This window comes from Coffea arabica, chromosome 2c, assembly GCF_036785885.1.
Source record: "Coffea arabica cultivar ET-39 chromosome 2c, Coffea Arabica ET-39 HiFi, whole genome shotgun sequence".
Lineage (NCBI taxonomy): Eukaryota > Viridiplantae > Streptophyta > Magnoliopsida > Gentianales > Rubiaceae > Coffea > Coffea arabica.
Window position 1 is genome coordinate 67,590,761 of NC_092312.1, and position 26,886 is coordinate 67,617,646.

The following is a 26,886-nucleotide window of genomic DNA, read 5'->3' on the forward strand; positions in this document are numbered from 1 at the left end:
TATTTTAATTAAGGTGGAATTTGACCTTTAATGGATTTGTGACCTATAGCTGGCATAAGGTGGTTGCAGCCATGAAGGGAGAAGGAAGAGATAGTTGGAGGAGTTGCAGTCACGGACCATTGGAGAAGAAGAGGGTAAATTCCCTTTTGACCCCCTAAACTATACCCTGTTTCCCACGTCAATCCCTAAACTTCTAAATGGGACACTTAAGTCCTCAAACTACTGAATCCGTCCCAATTAAGTATAACCGTTGACGGACTCGACAGAATCATCAGGGTTTTTCGAGTGTGCAAAACAAGCGCCGCTGACCAAGGGCAAGGATGGAAATTCAGAGAAAAGATATAAAAAGAAAAAGAAATAACCGTATTTAGCACAAAGTAGTTTCCCTCCTTTTATCAAGCACAATCGGGTCAAATAATTGACCCGATCCAATGCATAAAAGGGACGGATTGTGCCCTAATTACCGAAATGAGGGGTAAGAGCTTCTTGGTCGAGAGCTGGCGGAAATCTGAAGATAAGAAAGAAGACCAAGGAGAGATGGTTAGGGGCACATGCAACTGTGGAAAACAAGCATTGATGATGACATCATGGACTGATTTAAACCCAGGAAGAAGGTTTTGTCGATGTCCAAATTACAGGGTGATTCCATTTCCATTATATCTGTTTGCATTTCTTCCCCTATGATTTTGATTTGTATGCAATGCACCTAAGTAAACTTGTATTTACTCTCTCAATGGTGTTGTTAATGCAGGAATCAGAGGGATGCAGGTATTGGGATTGGGTGGATCCTGAGATGTGTCAAAGATCGAAGGATATAATCCCTGGACTGATAAGAACAAAAAATAAATTGGAGGCTGAGATTGAGAGGTTGCAAGAGAACTCAAAGCTGCAGGAAGCAAAACTAAGAAGGCTGAAGATGTACTTGTTTGTTCACTGGGTTATTACTGTTGTATGGATCCTTTTGTTCAACTCTGGGCCATAAAGGTCATCATTGGAGTTTGACAAGAAAATGTCCATCTATGTGGGAAAAGAAGCAACGCTGTAGTAGAGGGAAAATGGTGCTATGTAATTGGGATGGAAAAGATGTAATTTTATCTCTCTGTATAAGCTGCAGTTTCTGGTGTAATGTAGCTATGCTTGAAGAAGCAGTAGGGGCTGACATGCTCTTTTGTTTGAACTTTAGGGACCTAAATGTCCCTATGTAATGAAGTATTGTTTATAATTCATCCGTTTTATGTAGTTGAGGGACTAAAGTGTCCCAACTTATTGAACTACTTTTGTCAATGGATGATACACCTGTAAACATTTGTAACACCATCAACTGTTTGACACAATAAATGCAATTGAAAATGGACTGAATTTGATCATTTAAGAAGAAGGCATGTTTAGCCTTACACCAAAAGACCAGAAGTTTCACAAATTTACAAAACAACAGCTGGAATTTCTTGGCATTAACAACATCATTTGCCATTTACAAAACATCAGCTCCCTACAAAGCAACAGAAATTCACAAAAACCTAGCTAAACATGGAGCTGCACATTGGCATTTACAAAACACAACTATTTTGGAGGCTGATTTAAATTTCTTAACTTTGCAATTTCATTTGCATTCCCATGGAGCTGCACATTGGCAATGGTAGTTGAATGATTCACGTTAGGGATGGCAACGGGGCGGGGGACCCAAATAATGACATTGACTCTCAAATTTCATTGCCATCCCTAATTCACGTGACCTGCTGCTGCCTGCAATGTAGACAGATTTACACACATGTTTCCCCTCCAAGTGAAGGGGGTTCGTTGAAGTCGTTCGGTGACACGGCTAGTTGAATCAAGCTCTTCTGTTTGCCTATCATCAATGTATGAGTCTGGTGGTTTCATTGTTATCCCTGGACTGTGTGAATAAAATTTGTCACCAGTATTGGAGATCAACTACATGTCACGAGATAAGAAGTAGTTAATAGGAGAGTGAACATTTTCACATCTCACACAGTATAAAAACTGAAATTTCGAAGCACTTATATGTCCAGATTCAGTATTGTTTGAAGCTGTCTCACATGGGTTGATCAGAGAATCAGTTTCAGCTCTGTTGAGTCCAAGTTCTCTAGTCATGTCCAGTGAGTTTCTAAAGGTCCATTGCCTCAGCTTGCAACCTTTCTTTGAATGGCCAGGTTTCCTGCAAAATGAGCATTTTCTTGTGCCCTTGACTGGTTGTTCTCCACCAATTTTTTGTTGAGTCTGACTTTGAGGAGCAGCCGTGCAGCTCTTGTGTACTTAAGTGAGTGACATTAGAAGTAGTTGGACCAGTACTGGTATGCCTTGTTTCATTTCTGATGGCATCTGTTTGTTGTGTGCTGGTCCCACTAGTTTCCTTATCCATATGCCCATCTCCTCCCTTTTCCACTGGAGCAGTTTGCTGATTTTTTTCAGGGCAGCTCCTCCTATTATGGCCATATTTCTTGCATAGACTACAACTCATCTTAGTGCCAACCTTGCTAACTTTGTGAGGTTTAGATGGATTCACGCATGACTGCCTGTTCCTATCTTCATTTGGTCCCATTTTCCTTGCCTTTTTTGGCCTTCCAGGTGATTTTCCATATTTTGGAGGCTTCATTAGTGGTAAATCTACTGGGGTTCACAGATTAGGTCCATTTATTGGATTCAACACAGGTTCATAACTCTTCATGTATGTAGTCTTCCAGCAGATGGGTGCCACATTTTTTTCTGGCTTGTCACGTCTCCTATAAATAGCAGCCACTGCATGGCCACATGGGATTCCCCCCAGTTGCCATTTTCTACAAGTGCAGGTCATGCTCCTCAAATCAACAACAAACTGGTCACCAAAAGGACAGCATATCTGATACTTCATTGTGTCAGCGTAATAGCATATGCACATGCATTGCTCTTTTTTTGCCTTCTCAAGAATGTCAAAAATTGCTGGACATAAGAGACCTGACAAATAAAAGGGCAAATTAGATATTGAACATAGGGTAACTAGAAAGAAGTGCTGATAAAAAACAGTAAGCAAGTAGTTTAACCTTCATGTTTGGACATTGTCTCTCTATTCTTCTCCATTCTCTTCAACAAATATAAGTAAATAGTTTGCAACATGCCTATGATAGGCAGTGATCGTGCCTTTAAAATAACTGAATTAAAAGATTCACACATTATTAACCAGTAGATCGCAATCCAATCCAGTCTTGAAATGAGCCATTGACCAAGTATTGAGGTCCTTTTCATCCAACCATGCATATGCATTATTTGATTCTTGCTTCATCATTTCCATTTCTGCTTTGAACTGAGTCATGTATAAAGCCCTTGCACATCTCCAAAGCCTATCTTTAAGAACAAGACTTCTATGCATTTGCTTGAAGTTAGTGTAAAGGTGTTGGACACAACACCTATGTTCAACTTGTGGAAGTTTGTCCCTAACAGCCTAAAGTAGTCCCTATGCAACACAGCACAACAATCACATATGCCGCATTAATATCAATAGTATAACATAAATAGTTAATGGATAACAAATTTATTAATTTGTATTAATAAATACTACCTTCTGTTTGTCAGTCATAATGCACCAGCAACTAGAGTCTTCAATTTTTAAATCTTGTGCAAGCAATCCTAAAAATCAACTCGAGTTTTCATAATTCTCTACCCCAACAACTGACATTGCCAAGGGAAACATTTTGTTATCACCGTCCATTCCAACTGCTGACAAAAGTTGCCCACCATATGGACCTTTTAGGAAGCAACCATCTAACCCAATCCACTTTCTACAACCAGCTAAAAAACCTCTCTTTATTGGTTCTAAACACATATACAGCCTTCTAAACCTAGAAACACCATCTTCATCTACATCAGTCTCAACAAACGCAGTAGATCCCGGATTTGCCCTCCTCAATTCACCACAAAATGATTCCAACATGGTGTACTGTTTGTCATGAGACCCCTGAATAGTGTCTCTAACTTTTCTAAGTGTTCTATATCCTTGCTTAAGGCTGAAATCAACATTTAACTCCTCAGTTACTTTGGTCATCAACTCATGCACTGTCATAGATGGCGTTTTTCTTACCTCATCAACAAATAGTTTGCTAGTCAACCTAGATGTCATAATTTTATTGTGGAACACTCTTCCACAAGTGTGCTCATCACTAAGTGTTTTTATCTAAAAGGTATTTTCATCTTGCATTTTAGACCCAAATGGCTGCCAGTCACAACTTCTGCATTTCACTCTCACCCTCCGTGTATCATTTTTCTTGAAATACACATCTCTCCCATCCATAATTGCTTAGATTCTTACAGCCAACCTGAATATAATGACTGATGTGAACTTCTGACCAACTTCAAACTTTGATTTCTTCATGTCTGTTTGCTCATTAAAAACTGGAAATTTAGGCCTTCTTATCTTACTATTCCCATCTTCATCGGATTCATTTTGACTCTTCAATTCAAATGAATCATCTGAGTCATATTCTGATTCAATGTCATCAATGTTAATCATATCCGAGTCATCACAGCAGTTAATTTCAATGGGTGGGTCTCCCTTCCTTCCTACCTTCTTCTTTCTTTGCTCACTGCAATGAGAAAGACCAGATTTATTGCAATGCGAAGGGCCAGCTGAATATGCACCTAGGTCTCCTCCAAATGTTTGACCAATTTTGATGGCTTCATCTAATATGTCATTGTCTCCCCCTTGATCCTCATAGTCTGAATCTGCCATCTTCTCATCAACATTGACTCCATTTTCTTCCTCTTCTTGTCTGGCAGCATCACATTCTATTTTGCCTACACCACCTTCATTGCTGGCTGTGTTTTGTGTATTTTTATTACAATGTTTACTTTGGTCATCTTCTTCTCTGACTTGTGCATTTGAAGCTTCATCACAGCCTTCAACATCTTTTTGTTCCTTTGCAGCATCACTCCTATTATCAGCTTTCTTTTCTACCAAATTTTCAGTTTCAGTCGCTTTGCTGTTGACGTCTTCATATTCTGTTTCATCTTCAGCAGCAACACTATAAAATTCCTCACTTTTTGGTTCAACATCAGCACCTTTTGCGTGCTTGTCTGCGGTTTTTGGTGCTACTTCAATACTTTCTGGTTCAACATCAAGACCTTTTGCTTGCTTGTCTGCAGTTTCTGGTTCTATTTTTGGCCCAGTACTACAGGGTGCTGCAACCTGTGGACAACCTTGTGACAAAACTCCAAGAAACACTTCTGCCACCCTATGTGGTGGTAATGTGTTCACTATCATCTCACAATCCCTATCACACATACAAAAGACCAAACCTGTATCCAATGTCATCCCTGATAGCAGATAATACCACCCAAAATGATCTTCTGCATCATACCCAAGACGGACTCCACATTTGTCTAGAGCTACTAATGACTACATTTCTGAGTTGCATCTATCTATAAAATCAACCCGTCCCTCTATATACTGTTTGTTAGGAGAGTCTGTGAAGGTCCCTTGATAGTGTATCTTTAAGGAGAAAGGTTCAGGCCAAGTTCCGCTATCACCATTTCCTGGTTCAAAGAAAAAAATTTTAATTCAATAATTAATTTTTTTACACCTTTTACAGTGGATCGAGGACCACAATGTCTGAAATACAGGGAACATTACGGTTTGAACAGCATAAACATTGCCTTAAAAAATACCCCAAATCATCAAATTGCCCATACATTCGACATTAAACAATTTTGTCTACCATAATTTATCACAAACAGGGTATAACATACAGAGGTCAATCTGGCCCTTTTTACATTACACAATATCACTACAAAACCTAACCGACAACACAGCAAAATAACCCAACTACTATATACGCTATTATCCAACAAGCAAATAATGACATTTTAATACCATTTCTCTTACCGGGAGTGGCCTTTCTCTTCTTGTTCTTCACTGGTGACCTCATTTCTCCATCAGCCCTCTTCAATGTCGATCTTGACTTTCCCATTTTACAATGTCAGTCACCTCTAACTCACGGTCATAAGAATGTCAAGGGTATAGATTAGTAGAAATCTGCTAACTTCATTCACACCGTCTCTCTCTCTCTCTCTGTTCAAATCCACGGTGAAGACGACAGAAACAAAGCTGCTTCCCTCGATTTTCTTTTCCCCTTATACCTAACGGGCGAAATTACAATTATGTCCTAGCTATTTCAGTTTCATGGTGTATCTAGTCTCACTAACGGCGCTTGTTTTGCATGCTCGGAAAACCCTGATGATTCTGTCGAGTCCGTCAATGGTTATACTTAATTGGGACGGATTCAGTAGTTTGGGGATTTAAGTGTCCCATTTAAAAGTTTAGGAATTGAAGTGAGAAACAGGGTATAGTTTAGGGGGTCAAAAGGGAATTTACCCGAGAAGAAGATGAAAACTTTCAAAAATTTTAATTTGATGCACTAGTTTTTAGTCTTGAAGGAAGGAGTCCCTCAATTGATCAGTATGCTTGTTTTAAAAATCGTAATTTGACGCACTAATTTTGAGTCTTGAAGGCAGAAGTCCCTCAATTAAGTATTTTTAATCCCCTCAATGTGATGGAGTCACTTTGAGCCTTACTATTATTATTCAAATCAAATATCTTTTTTAGTTCCAGGATGGTTGGCAAAGTAAGTCCTCAACGATTTGTAAAATTTTTGAACAAGTTGCTTTGCCCTTTGCCAAGTGCACTCACTGTTATTAGATGCAAACAATTTGAAAATTCAGACGAGAGTATATTCAGCCAACGTGTTCTATTGAGCAGTATCTTGTATTAACCTCCAACTAATAAAGATGCAATGCAAGGCCTATTTTTAAATGAGAATATATGTTTAAGGGTGCACAGTATTTCTAGATATTTGGTAAAATGAATGGAAAAATTTGCTTTTTTACTTTATTGTGTAGTCAATGGTCTAGTTTGATACCAAAATATAATTGAATTTTCTTCTAGTGCTAAGCAGCATTTTCTTTAATGGGCTATTCCAAATAATTGAGTACTGATTTTCTTTAATGGATGCAATTTAGAGGCTTGATTCTCAGAATAATAACTTGCACGAAGGTTCTTCTAGGTTATAGGGGAACTCCTGCGACCAGTTCTATTCATCGGGGAGGAGGGAAAAGAGGGGATGGGTGGGAAAGGGGAGAGAGGGAAGAGGGTGAAAAAAGAGAAAGAGGTGGTGGAAGAAAGAAGTGAGGAGGGGGTGAGAGAAGAGCAAGAGGTGGTAGTAGGTGGTAGGAGAGGAAAGAGGAGGAAGAGAGAGGTGGTGCAGGAGGAAAGAAGAGCAAGAGGTGGTAGTAGGTGGTAGGAGAGGAAAGAGGAGGAAAAGGGGGATGGTGGCCGCAGTGGTGATGGCAATGGATAGAGAAGAAGGCAAAAAAAAAAAAGGAAAGGAAAATAAGAAAAGGAGTGGTCTTGGGAGAAAGAAGAAGGCAAGAAAGAAATAATTTTTTTGAATAAAAAAAAATATCATTGGTAGCGGGTCAAAAATGCAGTTTAGTTTAATATGTAAAGTGATTATGTAGGGAATTTTAAAGAATAGGGTTTTGTGTCTTTCGATGATACCATAAGTGGCACCGTGTATTTTTACCTGCAACTTATCTCAAAATATGATTTTCGTGTAAGGACATAATGGGTATTGATTAACATAATATATTCTCTCTTATCTAGCTTAATGACTGCGCCACGCTTCATGGTCAATAAGGATAGTTGATCTCTATTTAAGTCAAGACTTAAGACCGTTGTTGGAAAATCTAAATGTAAATGAAAATTGTGTTCTTTTTTTTTTTTCACTTTGATGCCTAGCAACATAGTCTCCAAGGAGACATTGGAAGGCCTAAATGTAAGTGAAAATTATGTATTGAAGTTTCTTAACTTAAACGGCTTATCTTCATCTATTATTATTAAAGAAAAACTTTGATTTTGAGTGCAACTAATGAATGAGAGAGAAAAAACTTAAGTTGTATGGCCAATTATTCTTTCACCACTTTCCATTTTGTATAAAAAAAAAGAGTCTTACCAGAAGAATTTGATAACGAATTTGTTGACGAAATGTTTGGTCAATAGATTCGGTATAGAAATTCGAGAACACCTAAGCAAGAGGCCAATATCATCAGATTTTAACTACATATTTAACTCTCTGATATAGATTTGTTTACCCCTAAATTAGATGATAGATTTCTCTTCCATTAGAGAAGAAAATGTAGAGTTTGTTCTTTTTATTGAAAATTTAATAGATTCCATTATAATATTTCTTGAATTGTTGAGCTTGCTAGTTTTGTAAAAGTTAACTTAAGTGGCATTAAATGTGAGTTGTGTTGATATATTTATGATCCCATTTGGCATGTGAGTTTCTTTGGATATTTATATAAAATTTTACTATAACTTATTGTAAAATTTATAAAAAAAAACTTTTTGGGGTGTGTAAAACTTTTTTTCCTTTTTCTTTCATTTTATGTTTCCTTTTCTTTTCTGTTTCTTTTTTTGGTTTTTCCTTTTCTTTCCTCCCCTCATCTTCTCCCCTACCCTACCACTGATCTTCCTCCTTACTCCCTCCCTACAGCGTGCCTGTTAACACCAGATACTCCTTTTTTTTTTGGCTTTTTCTCCCTTTCCCTCTCCTTCTTCCTTCTTCCTTCTTCCTTCCCTCCCTTTCCCTCTCCTTCTTCCTTCTCCCTTCCTTCCCTTCCCTTCTACCTCGTCATCTCTTCCCCTCTCCCTTTCCTAGCCACCCTTCCCCTCCTTCCCATGCAATCTAGTCACGCAACCAGATCGCATGAGAAGAAGGGGAGAGAGAGAGGAGGAGAGGTGGCAGGGGAGAGGGGTGGAGAGGGGGAGATGAGAAGAGGGCCGGAAAAGGAGGAGAGAAAGGAATAATATAAAAGGAGGGTGGCACTAGTAGATGTGATAATGGGTTGAGATGGGGTAAGGAAGAAAAAAAAAGAAATCTTTTGTGTTTTTGGATATTTTGATGTGTATATTTTAAAAATGTCGAGGAATTTGTTGACATTATTGTAATTAAAGTTGTTAAAAAATTTTTGTAATAGAAAATTTTAGTATAAAATTGTTTGCCAAACATGCCTTATAATATTTAAAAACGTCAATATCTTTTTAGGCAATTAATCAATAAAAAAGAATAATATTAACTATTATTTTTGCTATTTCCTCTTACATTGCCTTTATTTTATCCACAAAAAGTGAGTCATGCAAGAAGAATTTGATAATGAGCTAGATGAAATGTGCAGTCAACTTATATGAGATAAAAATTTTACTTTTTAGAAATATGTCCGTGCGATTTGTGTGTTGACACTTTTTTTACTTATTTTATTACCTCTTACTTTAATTCATTGAGACTAATTTGCTATTACATATTAAATATAGATAGCAGTAACTTTTTTGAGGGACAACTCATGAAATTCGCTAGAGAACGACAATCTATTTTCCTTGGCCTTTTCAATTTTAAATTGCCTTGTATTTCATCTATGAAAAGTGAGCCATGAAAGAAGAATTTGACAATTGAGCTTCTTTATAAAAATTTGAACAAAAAATTCCACACAAAAAAAATCAATGCAGGGAAATCTATTGGGTAGCACCTCAAGGAGGCTAATATACTCAGATTTTAACTACATATTCATTATGCTAATATGAATTTGTTGGCTTCTAGATTAGATGATGAGATTTCTATATATTAGAAAAAAGTATTTTAAAACTTACTATTTCTATTGTTCACCAGGTCTTATTAGCTCCTGTGATAAAATTTCTCAATTGATTGTGCTTCCTAGCTTTCACAAACCTTTTAAACTTAGGTGGTTGTACATTTGAGAGTAGTTCAAATATCAAACCACCCAAGTTATAGAGGTTTTTTTTTTTTTTTTTATATCACTCGTATTTTGGTTCATGGCTCTTCAATTGAAAGGTTTCTATATGGAAGCCTTTTTACTTGTTACAAATGCATTTGTGCAGTTTGAATGTTGAAGCATTTTTACTTGTTTTTTATATCTTACTTTAATTCATTATAAACTATATGGGTCTGTATGAATTCCTCTATTTTTCATATTCTTTTCTTTTTTTTTTCAATTTTTGGAGTTTAAATAACCCCAAAAATAACTACAGAAAAACACTTAAATATAGTAAAAATATAAATTCAATCTTCAACCTCTTTCTTCTTTTACATCACCACTAGCCTTCCACCATCTTTCTTTTGTTTCTCTCTCTCTCTCCCCTTCTCTCTTCCTTCTCCTCTCTCTCTCTCACACACACACACTTTTTAAATATTTTCACCTAGAAAATCATTCTTGGTTATGAATTAAGCCTCGTAGTTTCATGGGAAGGTGAAGCTAAAGATTCTAATGATAATTTGATACTTAAAGCTGAAGGGACCGTTAGACATACCATATATTTCCGATGAGAATGCCAACAAAGATCCAGAGCTTAGGGTTATAGAGAAGGTTGATTTAGGTAAAGATTGAGGGAGGCGTTTTTAGCTAAAGGGAAACCATTTGTGTTGGAACAAGTTATGTGGTGGTGGACGGAGGGGTAGGAGGGAAGAGGAGAAGGGAGAGACAGTTGTTGTTGGTGGTGAAGTTTTTTTTTTTTAAAATTTTTTACAAATATCCCACTAAAATTTTAAATTCCAAAGATACCTCAAAATACATTCTCAAAAACATCTCTAAAAACACCTTCAAAAGCACCCCAAAAACACCTAATCATTTACAGTAAAAGTTTTTTCACATACATCGCCACAACAAAATTTTTGAAAAACACCTCAAAACCACTTAATCCATGCGTAGCCTATATTATTATTAAAGGAAAAGGTCAATAAAGATTTGAAGAGCAACTAATTAATCAAAGAAAAGAATATGATTAGAAATTTTTCTTAGCCATATCTTGTTATATTGCCTTTCATCATTAATGAAAGTGGGCCATGGGAGATGAATATCATATTTAGTTTCTAGATGAAATGTTTAGTCAGCATATTCGGAACATAAACTTTATTTTCTATTAATTAATTTCCAGAAATCTAGTCAACAGCATCTCAAGTAGGAGACTAATTTATTGGGATTTTAATTATGTATTAATTTCCCTAAAATAGAATTGTTGGCTCCTAGATTGGATGGATATATTGCTTTTGTGGAGATTGGAGAAGAATATTATAGGTCTTGTTTTTTGTTTCAACAGTTTATAGGGTTGTGTTAGCTCTTATAATAATATTTCTGAATTTGTGTTTGCTAGCCTCCTATAGTTTTAAGCTTAATTGTACATTTGATAGTTGTTTGGATATCAAACTGCCTAGTTTGCAGAGAGAGACTCTTTATACTTTTTAGTAATCTGTCTGTGCAATTTGTGTGTACAAACTTTTTACTTGTTTCTTGCTTATTACTTTAACTCTTCATAATTTTTCAAGGGAGCAACTAATGGATACAAAAAAAAAAAAAAGGATAAAAAATGACAAGGATCTTGATTGTGAAACCAAAACCCAAACTAATAAACCTCCAACTAGAGTTGTTTTGGACGTAAAGAGGAAAAGAATTAAGTTGATGAAATATTATTAAATTGATAACCGTGAAACTTTCAACCATCGGTTTACAGTTAAGGAAAGGGCAAACTAATTTAACTATTGAATAAAGCAGTGAGACTTGATGATGACCACTCCACCGAGCCATTCCAACTTGGAGAAAGGAGAAAGTTTTCTTTTCTTTTCTTTTTTTTTTGTTGTTGGTGTAAACAGACTTTAAACACCAATGGATCTGTCCAAAAAGAAAAAAAAAATTAGACTAGATTAAAGTCTAATCCTCCTTGAACGGTTTCACTATCCAGTGTTGAGAAAATCATAATAGACCAGGATTTGAGAAATCTTAAACAATTTAATAACTATAACGAGACACTATCCAGTGTTGGTATCTAGATGCATTATTACTTGCTTGATTAAGACCTTGAATTTTTTATATTTCTACTTTCAATAATTATGAGAGTAAATTTTATATGCACTGACAGTGTATATACTATCACGGTTGAATGCACGACACATGTGCAAAATTTGGGTTTCAAATTCAAATTCGAATTATGTGTCATGCATCAAATGGTGAAAGTGAATATACTGTCAGTGTATGGAAGATTAATTCTTATTATAATTGTGCCATTTTCTTCCCTCTAATGAAATCTGGATTGCTATAGAATTTTTCTATTGTTGAACCATATAATTTATTCTAAGAACTTCCATGTAGGGATGGCAATGGGAGCGGGTGCCCGTGGGCACCCGCCCTGCGGGGGGCTCTCGGGGCGGGGGTTGGGACGGGGGCGGGGGGGAATTTTTCCCCCCGTTTAGAAACGGGGCAGGGGGCGGGAGAGTATACCCCCGCCCCATCCCCCGCCCCGCCACCCGCAAAAAAAAAAAAATATAATATGTAATTTAATTAGTTATAAACTTATGATAATGATATTATTAGTTAGATGTATTATATAATGTATATTAGTGTATGTAATATAATTGATATTATCAATTATACGAATAATTAGACATATCTACTAATAGAATTTATTAATTAATTATACTAAATTTCTAATTACACTTAATAGAATAACATTTTTTCTCAAAAACAAGCACAAACATAATAATGAATTAGTAATTGTATTTGTACCAAAAGTGAAAACTTAACTATTTTAGTTATATTTATTTCATCATGTTGAATTGTATTCAAATAATTTTTATTTGATTGTTTTTATGAGTTTCCATTGTAAAATTACAATGAATAATAACTTGATGATGTGTTGATATTTTAGTATTTGATTATTTATTAAAATTTAGCAATAATAAAATTTTATTAACCCTGTGAAAAAAATTTTATTAACCCTGCGGGTGCCCCCGCAGGGGAAGCGGGGCGGGGGACCCCCCCAACCCCGGCCCGTTGCCATCCCTACTTCCATGTTTCAAGTCTTGTTGCTTTAGAGTGAAAAAGGGTTGGTAAAGATGTTGATCAGGTATTATTAGACCAAACAAATTTAGAACCACCAGATGTAGGCTTAAATTGTATTTTAAAAAAAAAGCTCTATCAAATAAAGCAACCACCTATCAATAACCAAATTAAATGAACTATCAAATAAAGCAATGGGACCTGAAGGTGAGCTATTAGGTAAGCCATTGTCTGTTGTAAAATTTTAGAAGTGAGAAGATCAATCTTAATACACTAAATTATAGATAAATAGCCTATTTTCCATATATGAAATTATGTATGGAAAAAAGTAACAAAAGCAATAGTATAGTATTGATCAATCAATAGAAACAAAACTTTCAACCCTTCACTCTTTTCTATTGAATACTATAATAAAATATCCACTTATAGTTCTTATTGCTTGATTAATAAGAAATAACTAATACATTTAAAAAAAAACTACCAAATACTTGACTAAAAAACTGTTAAAGAATCAAATAGAATTTTTATAATTGTTAGACTTGATTATTCTAAATTATTTTCATTAAACTATGCTCTCGGTTCAATCAGGTCCAAGCAAGTCGCTGGTGACATTTTTATGAAAATCAATTTACAACCAATCCTCATCTTACAAAAAAAAAAAAAAAATAGTTGTTGTGGCATTCCGGCTTTGTTTTAGCGACTCAATTCGATATAAATTCATTGGCCACTTTGAATAATGCCTCAAAAAACCCCTGCTTTATAATCTTCATAATCATAAATAAATTTTATGATACAATCTCTATATCTGTCATAAAACCCAAAAAACAATAAATTCCTTTTTGATTTAATATATTTGCTTAAGTTCTAATATCCATAACCTAATACTTCAAAACAAACTGTCTACCCTATTTCAACAATCAAAACTTTTAGTACAAACATTATTTCCTATCTCTAAATAATCACTCTACGTCTAAGGAATTTCCTATATCTTTTCTAATATCAAGACTAGTAGTATTATTTTGTAATAATTGACCAGAGATCAAAAGTTTTAGAGGTTTAATAAACTCTTGGTTTGGTAAATCTACGGGAGAATCTGGTAGATCTTTGTCTACTGGGTTTATATGAATTAATTTTAATGGATCTATGGATTCTGAATATCCGGCGGAAAATTAGACGCATCGAGCAAAACCCTCAGACAAAATCTTTTCTGAATAAATCAATCACCAAACAAGAGGTTCAGGCAGAGTCTGCTTCAACAAAATTGGTCATTCATGAAATTGAAATCAGGATTGACCAAGGGGCAGCCTATACCCATGCCAAGAAAATTCTTACAATCTATCCAGAAAAATGCCTTTACAATCTTTTTACCCAATTCATCCCAAAAACTCCTCTTCCAAATACCTACTTCTCAAACTTGCTTTTCACACCTCTAGAAGACCAAAAATTTTGGATTAAACAAAACTTTCCAATTCCTTTACCCAAACAAGAGTTCGAAATTCAAAGAACTTCCTTGATTAAAACCAAACAAAACAATCAAGGATCTTCTATTCTCAATAAATCATATACCAACTCCTTTTTACAAAATTATACTTTCAACCAAGAAAACATCCAAAAACTATACCACCCTCAAATGATTCATTCTGATATTCTCAGAATAAAATCCAATATCCTTCAACACTCATACAATAAGGAAGACATCTATGAATGGAGCATAGATGAAATGACCAGATACAATCTTCCTATGACATCTCAACAAATGACAACCACAACTATGTTTAATCAAACATTACATGGCTGCAATCAACTAATTGCTCATGCCCTATTCATAGGATTTATTGGGCAATTCAAAGGCTGGTGGGAAGAATATCTCATCATTGAGGAAATCAACAACATAAGTTGTTCTATGTTTTCTGAGAATACTAGAACATCATCAATATAAACGATAATGAAAGAGGAATAAGGACTAAATATTTCATTCATAATCCTTTGGAATTCAGAAGGAGCATTTTTGAGTCCAAATGGCATTACGTTCCATTCATAATGTCCAAATGGTACTGTAAATGCCGTTTTGTATCTGTCTGAGATATGAATCTGAATTTGCCAGAACCTTAACTTCATATCGAATTTTGAGAATATCCTGGCAGAATAAAGCCTTTGGAGTAAATCCATCTTAGGAGTCATCCTCACCAGAACTCATAAGTCCAGTCCAAACAACCATATCAAAACATGCATCCTCTATGTCAAAAACCATAAAAACACAAGTTCCTACACCAGATCTCATAGATCAGGTCCAAACTAAGCCAAAATCAGAAGATCTATCCATAGATCAGCCTCAAACAACCTATATATCCTCTCATAAATATTCAGAATCCATAGATCCATTAAAATTAATTCATATAAACCCAGTAGACAAAGATCTACCAGATTCTCCCGTCGATTTACCAAACCAAGAATTTATTAAACCGCCAAAACTTTTGATCTCTGGTCAATTATTACAAAATAATACTACTAGTCTTGATATTAGAAAAGACATAGGAAATTCCTTAGACGTAGGATATTCCACAATAAATGTCTTAACTAAAGATCAACCTAGTACCAAACCTATCACTGTTAAAGATCTTCAAACAGAAATTGCTATTCTCAATAAGGAAATTAAAACAATTGAAAAAACAGCCACTGAAGAGGAAATCATTAATAAACCTTCTCAGTCAAACATAATATATGGTAGATCTACAACTTATGTCTTTCTCACACATATGGAAGATCTATCTATTTCGCACACATAAAATTACTTGTGGAGAAGAGAAATGAAATCAACAACATAAGATAAAGGAGAAATATATCTCTCATTTAGTTGTTGAGAGTGAGCCATCAATTGAAATTGCTCCACTTGCCCATAGAAATTGGACTTGAAAGTGAATTTTTTGTGAAATAAGTTTTTTCTTTTTTCTTTTTCCCTATGTAGTATCTTAAGTAATACTTTTGTAATTTAATAATTGAATTATGTCTCCAAATATTTGGGAAAACCCTAATTATACTATAAAAGTGATAAAAATCTTCACGACCATGTTTATGAATTCTAGAGCTGTAAATGAATCGAATCGAATCGAGTATCTCATGTTTGATCTCTGTTCATTAAACTATTTGATCAAGGCTCGTGTTCTTTCGATAATATTCGAGCTCCAAATCTATGTTCTTGTTCTACTCGTTATGCAAAATCTATGTTCGAATTCAAGTTCGAGCTCAAACGAGCTGTTTGTGAACAGGCTCAACATGTTCAAATCTCAAATTTCTCTCATAAAATATCCAATTACTTGCATTTTAACAAAAAACCACCTAAGGTCAAAAATCAAAAGACATTTGAGAAGAAAATAACATAAATAGTCAAGAAGTGGGATGTGGTTAGATCTTTCTCTGATAGATGAGAATTTACAAGATTTTCACTATCAAACCTCACTAGAATTTGTATTTAATTATGCCCTTACCTATTATGGTTTCCCAAAACTGATTAGGTATTTCGTCTTCAATGAAGTTCCAAATTAATGACATAAGTTTACAAGCAACCTGGATCGCACATCTATCTAAATCAACATTTTAAAATTTTCAAAAATTCTAACAAAATAGGCAACAAGAAGAAAACCATAATGGGCTGTGGTTCTTAAGCACAACTGATAGAACAATTTAGTTGTTAGTAGCATCCTAGAGGATCCAAATGAATTCAATTCTCAAAGTCAAAAGACATTTGAGGAGAAAATAACATAAATAGTCAACAGCTAGCTTATAAAGTAACCCTAAAATTGTTAAGATTGAAAATCTAAAATTCAACAAATTAGAGCTAAACAAGATCGAAGTTTTAAGCAAACAAAATTAACATACCTTAAAGAGACGGTGCTAAGCAGCTCAGACCCTCGGTGATGACGGCAATAAGGATTGTGGCCATTTGTAGCAGCCTAGAAGGAGAAGGTTTGCAGGTGTGAAATTGAAAGAGAAATTTGGGAAGGTTTGGTGGTAGTGAGACAATGGTGGTGATAGACTTGACGCTGGCCAATGGGCTAGTGGTGGTGGCAGCTAGCGCCTCGGCTATTAGGAAGAAGTGAAGATCGGAAACTTTCAACTTTGTAAAGTTGGACTATTAGAGCTAATAGAGGGCGGAGGAAAATGAAATGGCCGGAATAGGATAGCAATTAGGAATAAAAATTGTAATGATACTAATCCTAAATTTTGTGAAATGACCGTTAAGTCTATGCTCGCGAACAATCGTTTAAACTCTCGAACTCGCTCGTATTCATTCAATTACTTATTGAGTCAAAATATTTGTTTGAACTCAGCTCATATACATCTTCGAATGAACCTTTATTGAACACGAATGAACCTAAACAAGTCGAACTAACGAACAGTTCAATTCATTTAACAGCTTTAATGAATTTAGACATGCAATATGCATGTTACCTCTTACTTTAATTCCTAGTGACTTATTCATTATTGTTAAAGAAAATGTTAGTAACTATTTAGAGTGACAACTAATGAACACAAGTAAAGAAATACAGCAACAAAGATGATCGTCATGAAATCAAGAATGATCTAATAAATCTCCAATAGTAGACGCAAAAGGAAAAGACAAAAAGTTATCATGTTTTATAAATCAAGTAGTTCCAAAATCTTTTTTATAAAAAAAAAGGGCTAATCGATTAAACTATCAAATTAAATAATAAGACCTAAACAGGGATGCTCCATGTGTTGAATATTTGCTTACTAGGAAAAAAAGAGAAATCCTTTGCTTCTTTGCTTGGTGCAAAAAAAAAAAAAAAAAAAAAATCAAACTAACTGCTTCGCCTCCCGGTAAAAAGAGAATGCACTAGAAGAAAGCCTATTCCGCTTGACTCGGATGGACTCCTTGTCTAGTATTAGCCCATCCAAGTAGACAAGGAATGCTCTTCAATACTAAACAATCAAGTAAATGTGAGCAAATCTTTTTTTTTTTTTTAAATATATTTTTGCTTGCTTGATTAAGAGCTCGACTGTTTGATATTTTTGTTTTTCATTTATATAAATTTCATTATTTTTCCCCTTGTAATTAACTCTGGATTGTTGTAAAGTCCTTGTACTTTTATACCATATAAATTAATTGAGTTTCAAATCTATCTATTTAAAGAAGAAGCCTCCATAACAACTAGGTAAATGGAATTCAATTCTATTTGGGGATTCCATATCAAACTATTGTTTACCCCTCAAGGGTGTAATATTAGCCTGACTCTAGAAGACTATTAGCAAAAGTTGTTTGTGCAGGGTTGTATTTTGTGTACTGAATAGAGATTCTAAACTCTAGAAGGGAAAGGGAATGACTGAAAGATCTGACTAAGATTGGCTAAATGGTGTATGTTCACATAAATATTTCACACATACTAAAACATTCAACCAAAAGCCCTCAAAACCCTATTTACGAAAAAGGACAAAACTTGGACTATTTATCATAAAAGCTATTTGTACTTAATTTTGTACAAACTATATAACTATATCACAAAAGTTATAACTATTTACTAAAGGGCCAAAAATCTTAGCAGCCATTAAATTGTTACTCGTGTCGACTTTTGACTATTAAACTATTTTTCGTCAAAAATTAGGCACTAAATTAATTGAATAGTACAGTTGTGACCATTTCATTGATTATTGCTCCTAATCTACAAAATAATCAAAACACATGTCAAAATGTAAGGGTATATTTGTTCACTATGGTTTTTTTTTTTTTTTTTTTATCAAAACACAACTCTGATTATTTTGTAGATTAAGAGTAATAATCGATGAAATGATAATGGATGTGCTTATTAGTTAGTTTAATGGCTAACTTTTTGTTTTGCTCTTTTTTATGTGTTAAGTAATTCACTAATTTGTTTTTGGCACACCCCATACAATTCACTATTATTATTAAGATTAATTTTATATACATTGATAGTTTATATACTATTAGTTTTGAATGAATGAAAACTTTCAAAATTAAATTTAAAATATAAATTTTACCTCTATATCGTAGATTCAACGATAATATATATATATATATATATATATATATATATATATATATATTGTTAATATATATAAGAAATCCTCTTATTATTATATATTATTCTCATTCAAAAATTATTGGCATTTTTATTGTCTTCCAAAAGTGCCCTCATAATAAAGGTTTATTAACTTCACATCCTCCAATAATTTCCACAAATTCTTCCTTTTTTGTTTTTTTGGCTATTTTTTATTCCCCGAATTGGAAGAAATGTGTGCACTGACAAACATTTGATGAGGCAGCATGCCAGCAGCTGTCCTGTTCTGCACACTTTCCCAATAAAATTGCAACTTTATCAGCCATTTCCAGTTCTGCCGGCATCTTGTAAGTTTTATCATCTGTCAACGGAAGCTCTTCTGATTTCGGCCGTTAGTATGTAGAAAAAAAAAACCCAGCAATCTTTCCCAAAAATGTCGTCTCCGATCACTCAAATGTTCCACATTCCGACGTGCTGTTTCTTCCTTCACTCTCTTGGCTGACAGAAATGCAGAGGTACTTACAGCTCCCTAATGGGAAAATAAAGGATGACCCATATTTTAATTCTTAGTTTTTCTGCAGAATGGTTTCTTGTTTTGACTTTTTTGTACAATCTGGCAAGTGGGTTATTTTCATTTTATGGATCTTGTGCTTTTCTATAGAGAAATGGCATGCATGGATATGGAACTTTAGCAGAAAAAATGGTTTCTTTTTTGCTTTTATTTTGCAGAATTATAAAGGATGACTGTAAATTTGCTGGTGCGTTAGTGACCAAATTGGCTTTCCGTTGTTTAAGAACTAATATTTGATGAAGAAGAAAAAACTGACCAAAATGATGGTTTTTTGAGTTCCATATCTAACTAAGTGTTCATGGAAATTCCTGTTATAAAGACAAAACTTGACCAAAAAAGTTAAAGGGCCACCCAAAATAAGGATGGATGCAGTGATTTTATTGCTTTCAGGGTAAATAGTTTGAAGTTTGAAGTTCAAGTCTCTTGTCCATAAAAGCAGATCAATGTACTGAGGACACAAAGTATAGTTGCTCATATAAGTTGGGAAATTTTGAATATCAGCATTGTGGTATGAAAGGCTCTTTTTGGTAGTTAGTAGATTCTAGCAACTCTAGTTGCTTATTTTTGTACTCTGACTATTTTCGGGATGCATGTATGGCTTCTCTTTTTTGATTAACTATAACTGATTAGGACCCTGCTTTCTGTCCAGGTAGAAAAATGATAACATTAGATAAGAGTTTGGACAAAATGAGAGTTTTGAAGAAGATATCTGAAGCTCTGGCTACCAATGAAGCCAAAAAGGACCGGCTTAAAAATTTTATTCTGTTGTTAATGCTTGAATGGGAAGATTTTGAGAGCCACTTGGATTTAACTGGCTTGCTTTTCCGGGAATGCTTAGCTGAACTTCAGTCCAGAGAGACCCATTTAAGCTCAGTTCAAGAATCAGTGAGTGAAAGTTCAAAAGAAATGGATATGACAAGGAAATCTCTTGAACAAAAGTTTGACGAATTAGTTGAAAAAGAGAAGGAATTTTGTTTATTTCAAGAAAAAGGGAGTAATGAATTAAAATTGCAGGAGGAGACATTAGGTATGATTCGTGAGGAAATTGAGGTGAGAGAGTTAAAATTGAATGAACAAGAGAAATTGATACAAGGGCTTTTTGATAAGATTGAGCTGGAGCAAAAGGAATTTGAGAGTATTAAGAGTTCAGTTGGAGACAGGTTTAACGAAATTGGGTTAAAGGAGTATCACATAGAGCAAAGAGCTAATGAACTTGATTTGAAAGAGCAAAAGTTGATGCAACGTGAAAAGGAGATTGAATCAAGGGAAAAGATTTTGTATCTAAAGATGAAGGAAATTGAACTTAAAGGGAAACAATTTGATTCTGCTAAAATCTCCAATAAGCACTTGCAATATTCTGGTTCTGAAGCAAAGCATGGTCTTCACCTGAATGAGGAAGAAAGTTTAGCATGCACAGAACGGGGAAAGCAATTGACAGATGCTGCAGGGCATATAGCATCTCATAATATGCAAAATGTTACTGATCACAAGAGTAAAAAACTGCTAGATTCATCAGTTGATTCGACAACAATCTGGGAGTCTAGCTGCTTTTTTTGTGATGTAAGGAAAGTGCTCTTCAAACGTGGCCTAAAAAAAGATTTCTTCTGCCAGAACTGCTCAAAGTATTACGTTGCTTTTTCAAGTGCAATGGGGTATGAGGAGAATGGTAACATTAAAATGCTCAAGTCATGCACAGCGACTGAAAGGAATGGTGATGTTCTTGGGGATGCGAGGTTTGATGATAAAGATGGAAGTGTAAATCTACTGCATCTTGGCAAAGGAGATTATGATGTTCTGAGGATTGATCATTCATGGCATAGAGAATCCAGTGAATCAATAAACCAGAGCAGGAAAAGAGGGAGCAGTGAAACAGGAAATGAGGTCATAGCAGCTGAGGAAGTTTTGGCAGACATTGATCACCATTTCCATTGCACGCCATTTGCACAATTGCTACCAATCTCTGAGCAAGGAAGAGAAAGTGGTGCTGATGACATCCCAAGCTCTTCAAAGAGGTTGCGGGTGAGCAATAATCATGATGAACAGAGCGAAGCAACGTTGCTTCAATGTTCAGCATGTGGCAATTCAACTGGTTTTTCTGCAGGTGTGGATAATGGAAAGTTAAGAATAGGAGAGGGAAATTCTCCTATTGAACAAAGCTTGCAAGATTGTGATATTAATGATATTCCTGAATTTAAGGGAAATGCTCCTACCGAAGAAAGCTTGCAAAATTGTGATGTTATTGATGTGTCAGGATCAGGTTCTGCTGGTCATTCAGTAATAGGAATTATGTATCCTCCAGGAGAATTTAATGATTTTGACAAGTACAGAGAAGAGAATTGTTTCTCCCCAGGTCAAATTTGGGCTTGTTATGATGATACTCATGATCCCATGCCAAGATTCTACGCCCAAATCATGAAGGTACATGTTCGCCCATTTAAATTGTGCATAAATTGGCTATATCCTCATCCAGGATATCAAGGTGGGATTGACTGGGTAAACAGGGACTTCCCTGTGGCCTGTGGCAAGTTTGCACGCGATAATTCTGAACACATCACTACTTTTCGTATATTCTCTCATCAAGTAAATTATGATAAGAATATGGATAGACTAACATATACAATATATCCTAGAAATGGGGAGATTTGGGCCCTATTTAAGGACTGGGATATAAGGTGGAGATCAAATCCAGAAAATCACCCTAGGATGAGGTATGAATATCAATTTGTGGAGGTTGTCAAAGAATATGTTGAGAGTACTGCTGTCGAGGTTGCTTTCTTGGATAAAGTTGGAGGTTTTCTGAGCCTATATCAGAGGAAAATCCAAGGTAAGCCAGTTCTAATACCGCCAAATCAACTACTAAGATTCTCACATCGAGTCCCCTCTTATACGATGCATGGCACTGAAGGAGAAGGTGTCCCAGAAGGATCTTTTGAACTTGATCCTGCTGCCATACCTCTGGCTCCTCAATGAGATTATACTTAGTGAAGCTGACATAAATGCTGCAAAGGACTGAATCTGTGTTTATATGGAGTTTCTATCTCAGTTTTAGATGTCATTAACTTAATCCTAGCACTGTTTCTCACAGGTCGGTGGCATCATGGACAGTTCTTGAAGATTTTTTGTTGCCTATCATTATAGATTCTGAAGCATGCAATTGAATTTGAACGGTACCCTGTCATTTTGCATATTCTGGTAGTCTGATGTTCTAGTTATTGTGGATCATTTTTCTTTATAAATTTCCTTCTGAATTTGATGCTTTCAATGATCACATGCTACATTATTATTCAAGTCAAGTATATAACATCTTGCTTCTCACAAGTGCGTCAATTTTGCTTCCACAATTGTCCTTATCATGAAGTAAAATAAATTTTGAAAATTAAGTGAAGATGTGACAATTATAGTCTATATTTTGGCTTGTAGAACTCTGTAATCTTACCCCATATGGTTGAACTTACATCCATGCTTTGGTTGGAGACATGCCTAAATCTTTGTGTACATACAGTTAAGCCTTTACTGAATCAATGCCTCAAAAAGAAAGTTCTGATCCTTTAGATGCTCTATCTAAGACCAAAATGTTTTCATTTTCTTCTCTGCACCAAAATTCATCCTGGCACCTCTTTCTTTAACGAATGTCAATCTTCTCTGTCTCTCTCCCTTCTTCAACAAACGACAATCTTCTCCATCTTCCTTCCTTTCTCAGTTTGTTCTATTTGCTGAATATTTTGGCTGTTCTGGTAGCCTTCAGGCAGAAATTTTGAGGCGATGACTGCCTCACAGTTAATTTGCGTCAAGTTTGAGAACTCATTTGTTATTGTAGGAGGGGCACAAACAATGAGCACAGTGGTTAGAGTTTGTGACTCTGACATTCCATCATCTTTCGAGAAGATTAGTTTCTGATTTTGTGACCTGTAAAACCCTTGTTCTTTAGTACTATGGCCCTCTTTCTCGTAATCTTGTATCTATATTGTTTCTTTTGCATGTAATTTCTTACAGGAATAAGAAGGGGAGAAGAAAGTCTGTGGACAATGTAATTTCTTTTTTGGAATTTTATTAATTGATTTGTCTATATTTCTGATAAAAAAAGGCAATATTTGAATAAAAAAGCCCTATATTTTGTAATATAAGAAACTAATGTCATATACAGTGATTAACCACAACTTGTTTCAGGGGACGAGAAATTCTGAAGATGTGCTACTTTAGTATTTCAAGGTTAATGTCATTATTTTGTTTTTCTGGTAGTGTCATTTTCTCAATCCTGATACTATGGAGTACATGGAAAGATTCAGGCATTTTTGCTATACTTATGAATGTATTCCAAATGTCAGATATAATATGCAAAAATGTAGCTGGCAATGTTCCTCTGCGAGTACAGAAACAGCCAAGTGCTGTTTGGGGAATTTTGTGGACAACCTGCAGTCTAGTGTGCGTTCTTCTGCCGTTCTTAAGTAGTTCTATACAACGTGCATGATTGCTAAGAATAATGATTAATGCTTAAAACTTGTTGACAATAAGCTTTCAACTAATAAACAATAAGAGCTCTCAATTCCTCTTTCAGAAGGACTAGGAATGAAAGACCGTACTGATTACTTCTTTCTTGCAGAATATAACATCCTGGCACAGTGTCTGATCCTTCAATAAAAAGCAAAAAGACAATATATATATATATATATATATATATATAGAGAGAGAGAGAGAGAGAGAGAGATTGTTAGGAAAAGGTTACTTCCATACTTTGATCCAGTGATTGTATATCATCTAACGATGAATTAGACCTGTTAAATTATGTTGTATCCTTCTTTGATTGAAGTTCAAGATCCTATAATCAATGTGGATGAATCTTTGCCACACAACTAAAAGATATTTAATGTCATATTGGACAACTTCAATTTGCAATATAATGAGTTTCATGTTTGGAATAATTACTCACTCATAGCTTATAATGTTTCAATGATGAGACTTTGAGTGAACTTACAATATAATCCCCATGCAATATATATTTAATCATGGGGCACAGGGAGTACATAACTAGGGTCAATTGCATGGCAGACACAAGCAAAGCACAAGGAAAAGGAAAACCTACAGACTTCGCATTCCCATGCCTTCCCACCATTAAATTTTGTACCACAACCATTGCAGGAAGATTTGTATCTACTTTTTCGGACAGACCTAAGGGGATGCTCATGATTGGCGACTTGAATGGTGCTACCAAACTTCACATTACCATCCTTACCAAGTCGAGGAATGCATCTAGGATGAAAAGATTGATCACATTCGCGACAATGATATATCCAAGTTTTGGGGTGTATCTCATCTTCGCAAACCTCACAGTAAAGTTCATCTGGATGATCACTGAACGGTGGATGCATCAAAAGAATAGGGTGTTTATCCCATCTATGCTTGACTGCGCCTGGTAAAGTAGCACACCATTGATGCAAAAAGAAACCGCAACGACATCTATAGTAAGGATTCGAGCTTGTTATCTCTTCTCTACAGGCATGACAGTGCATTGATGGGCTTTGCCTGTAACTTCTTGCATGCCATAAAATGTGTTGTTTATGAAGTTTGTAAACCATTTGCTCTCCAAACGAAAAGATAAGACAGTTGAAATGGACTTTGATACGGCATTCTTCACAGTCGAAGAAAAAGCCATTACCTTTAGTATCACACCACGAGCAATAAAAGTACCCCAACTCATTTCTAAACTTTTTCAGGGTTGAAAAGTGACCATAATCGCAAACATGACACAATCTTTCAGGTGAAAAATTGGCACAGGTTAAGTGCAGCATGTACTTACACTCGGCACAAGTGTAGTACGGAGTTGAAATTGGTTGGATGCATCCATCGCATAACATTTCCTCAGTATCCTTTTCATTCTCCACCGGCAGAGTTGAAGAAAGGATTAGCGGATGGCTGTGACTGAAATGTTTAATCTCCGGCAACAATTTTAACTCTTCTTTCATCCTTTTCTCCATCACAGGTTTGATCATTTCATCGAACACATCATTGCAGGGCAGCCTCAGATCATTAGGACCAGCTTCAGCATCATAATGATAATAATCTATGCGACTCCCAAATCTTAACAAAAAATCAATTAATGCAGAAAAAAGTCCAAATGAATATCATGAAACAAATGTCATTCAAAGTAAATTACATTAATGCAGTAAAGACAAACCTGACATGGATGCTTAGGCAGTAGACATGGACAAAGTATCTACAACGACCACAATAATAAACCCACATAGATGGCTTCAATACTTCTCTGCAAAACTCACATTCAAAATTATAGCGTCGAAATTCAAGTGGAAGTTGGTAAGCCAAGGTGAGGGGGTGATCATGATCATGATCCTCAAGTCCTTTGATTGTCGGTAATGAAGCACATTCTTCATGTATCCAAAATGAGCAGGTAGTACACATGTAAGACGGGGTATTAATGTCACTATTTGGAACAAACATCAGGCTGTCACAAGCACAGCACTTGCTTGACTTTTCCATTTTTACTAGTGTCAGGGGATGTTGGTGAACATCGTGTTTGATGATCCGTCGATTTGAAACTTTCAGGGCACATTCTATGCATATGTACAGATTACATTTTGGACAACTGTAACTGAAACCAGAGAAATCTTGCCAGCAAGCATCACACCGGCGCAGGGATTGAGCCAAAGTGGTGAATTTAAGAGGATGAGCTGAGTGCATTGGATGTAGAATCTCCTGATCAGCCAACTTTGCACATGTCTCGTGGAGACAGGTGCAATCACAATGTCTACAGAAGTAGGCCGGCAATGAAATGGATTTCCGACACATATAACAATTATAACTGGGCAACTTTTCCTTTTCTTCTTCTTCAAACATACCCTCAGACTTGAATTCCAGTGGATGCTCATGGCCAAAATGTTGCAGCTCCATTCTTCTTCTGCTTTATCCTATAATGTCTTGTGACTGAATGTGTAACTGAGAGTTCAAGGTAACCAGTTGAACTTATGACTGCATACAAAATGAAATGAAACCAGCGGTGAAGAACATATTCCTTGATTTTTTTTTTTCGTCAAAAAGGAACATATTCCTTGATTGCTCTAGCAAGTAACTAGCCTGGTCCACTCTCATCCTCTTTTTCTTTCTTTGAAATTATGTTATTTGTGCAATAGATTCTGTTAGTCGCAGAATATTCTGTTTAATTGATCCTTTTTCTAATTTATAGTATTAATCATGTACTGTAAAGGGTAGATTCTTTTTCTTTTTTCAATTTTAAAAGAATTTTTCTCTCTTTATGTAGTTGCTTATGCAATTCTTCTGTTGCACAAATTTCTGAGTTAAGTCGAGCAAGACACGAGTCTAATGTTGAAGTCAATAGCTTAAGAAAGCAGGCAAGTATATCTTACCATAGGTGCTGATCATTGT

At 35.3% G+C, this 26,886-nt stretch overlaps 4 protein-coding genes across 5 annotated transcripts; 1 reads left to right on the plus strand and 3 right to left on the minus strand.

The window, feature by feature from the left end:
• Positions 1-1,872: 1,872 nt before the first annotated feature.
• LOC140035399 (uncharacterized) lies at positions 1,873-17,043 on the minus strand. Of its 2 annotated transcripts, XM_072076199.1 has the most exons (4): positions 16,762-17,043; positions 3,551-5,520; positions 3,036-3,445; positions 1,873-2,949 (listed from the first exon to the last, which is right to left on the minus strand). In XM_072076199.1, exon 2 carries the CDS (start codon positions 5,297-5,299, stop codon positions 4,286-4,288), a length of 1,014 nt encoding a protein of 337 aa, XP_071932300.1. In that variant the 5' UTR covers positions 5,300-5,520; positions 16,762-17,043; the 3' UTR covers positions 1,873-2,949; positions 3,036-3,445; positions 3,551-4,285. The 2 variants fall into 2 exon arrangements, 1 of the variants encoding a protein (XP_071932300.1); XR_011839570.1 differs by lacking the exons at positions 1,873-2,949; positions 3,036-3,445; positions 3,551-5,520 and adding an exon at positions 11,496-11,721.
• Positions 2,633-4,108, minus strand: LOC140035765 (uncharacterized). The gene is made up of 4 exons (XM_072077131.1): positions 3,653-4,108; positions 3,173-3,433; positions 3,036-3,075; positions 2,633-2,949 (listed from the first exon to the last, which is right to left on the minus strand). The coding sequence occupies exons 1-4, from the start codon at positions 4,106-4,108 to the stop codon at positions 2,633-2,635; spliced, it is 1,074 nt and encodes a 357-aa protein (XP_071933232.1).
• A 2,153-nt stretch (positions 17,044-19,196) lies between the features above and the next one.
• On the plus strand, positions 19,197-22,803 carry LOC113727518 (uncharacterized). Its single transcript, XM_027251735.2, has 2 exons — positions 19,197-19,435; positions 20,141-22,803. The coding sequence occupies exon 2, from the start codon at positions 20,149-20,151 to the stop codon at positions 22,459-22,461; it is 2,313 nt and encodes a 770-aa protein (XP_027107536.1). The 5' UTR covers positions 19,197-19,435; positions 20,141-20,148; the 3' UTR covers positions 22,462-22,803.
• Positions 22,804-24,176: 1,373 nt separating this feature from the next.
• LOC113727519 (uncharacterized) lies at positions 24,177-26,460 on the minus strand. The gene is made up of 2 exons (XM_027251736.2): positions 25,664-26,460; positions 24,177-25,566 (listed from the first exon to the last, which is right to left on the minus strand). Exons 1-2 carry the CDS (start codon positions 26,392-26,394, stop codon positions 24,489-24,491), a joined length of 1,809 nt encoding a protein of 602 aa, XP_027107537.1. The 5' UTR covers positions 26,395-26,460; the 3' UTR covers positions 24,177-24,488.
• Positions 26,461-26,886: the final 426 nt, after the last annotated feature.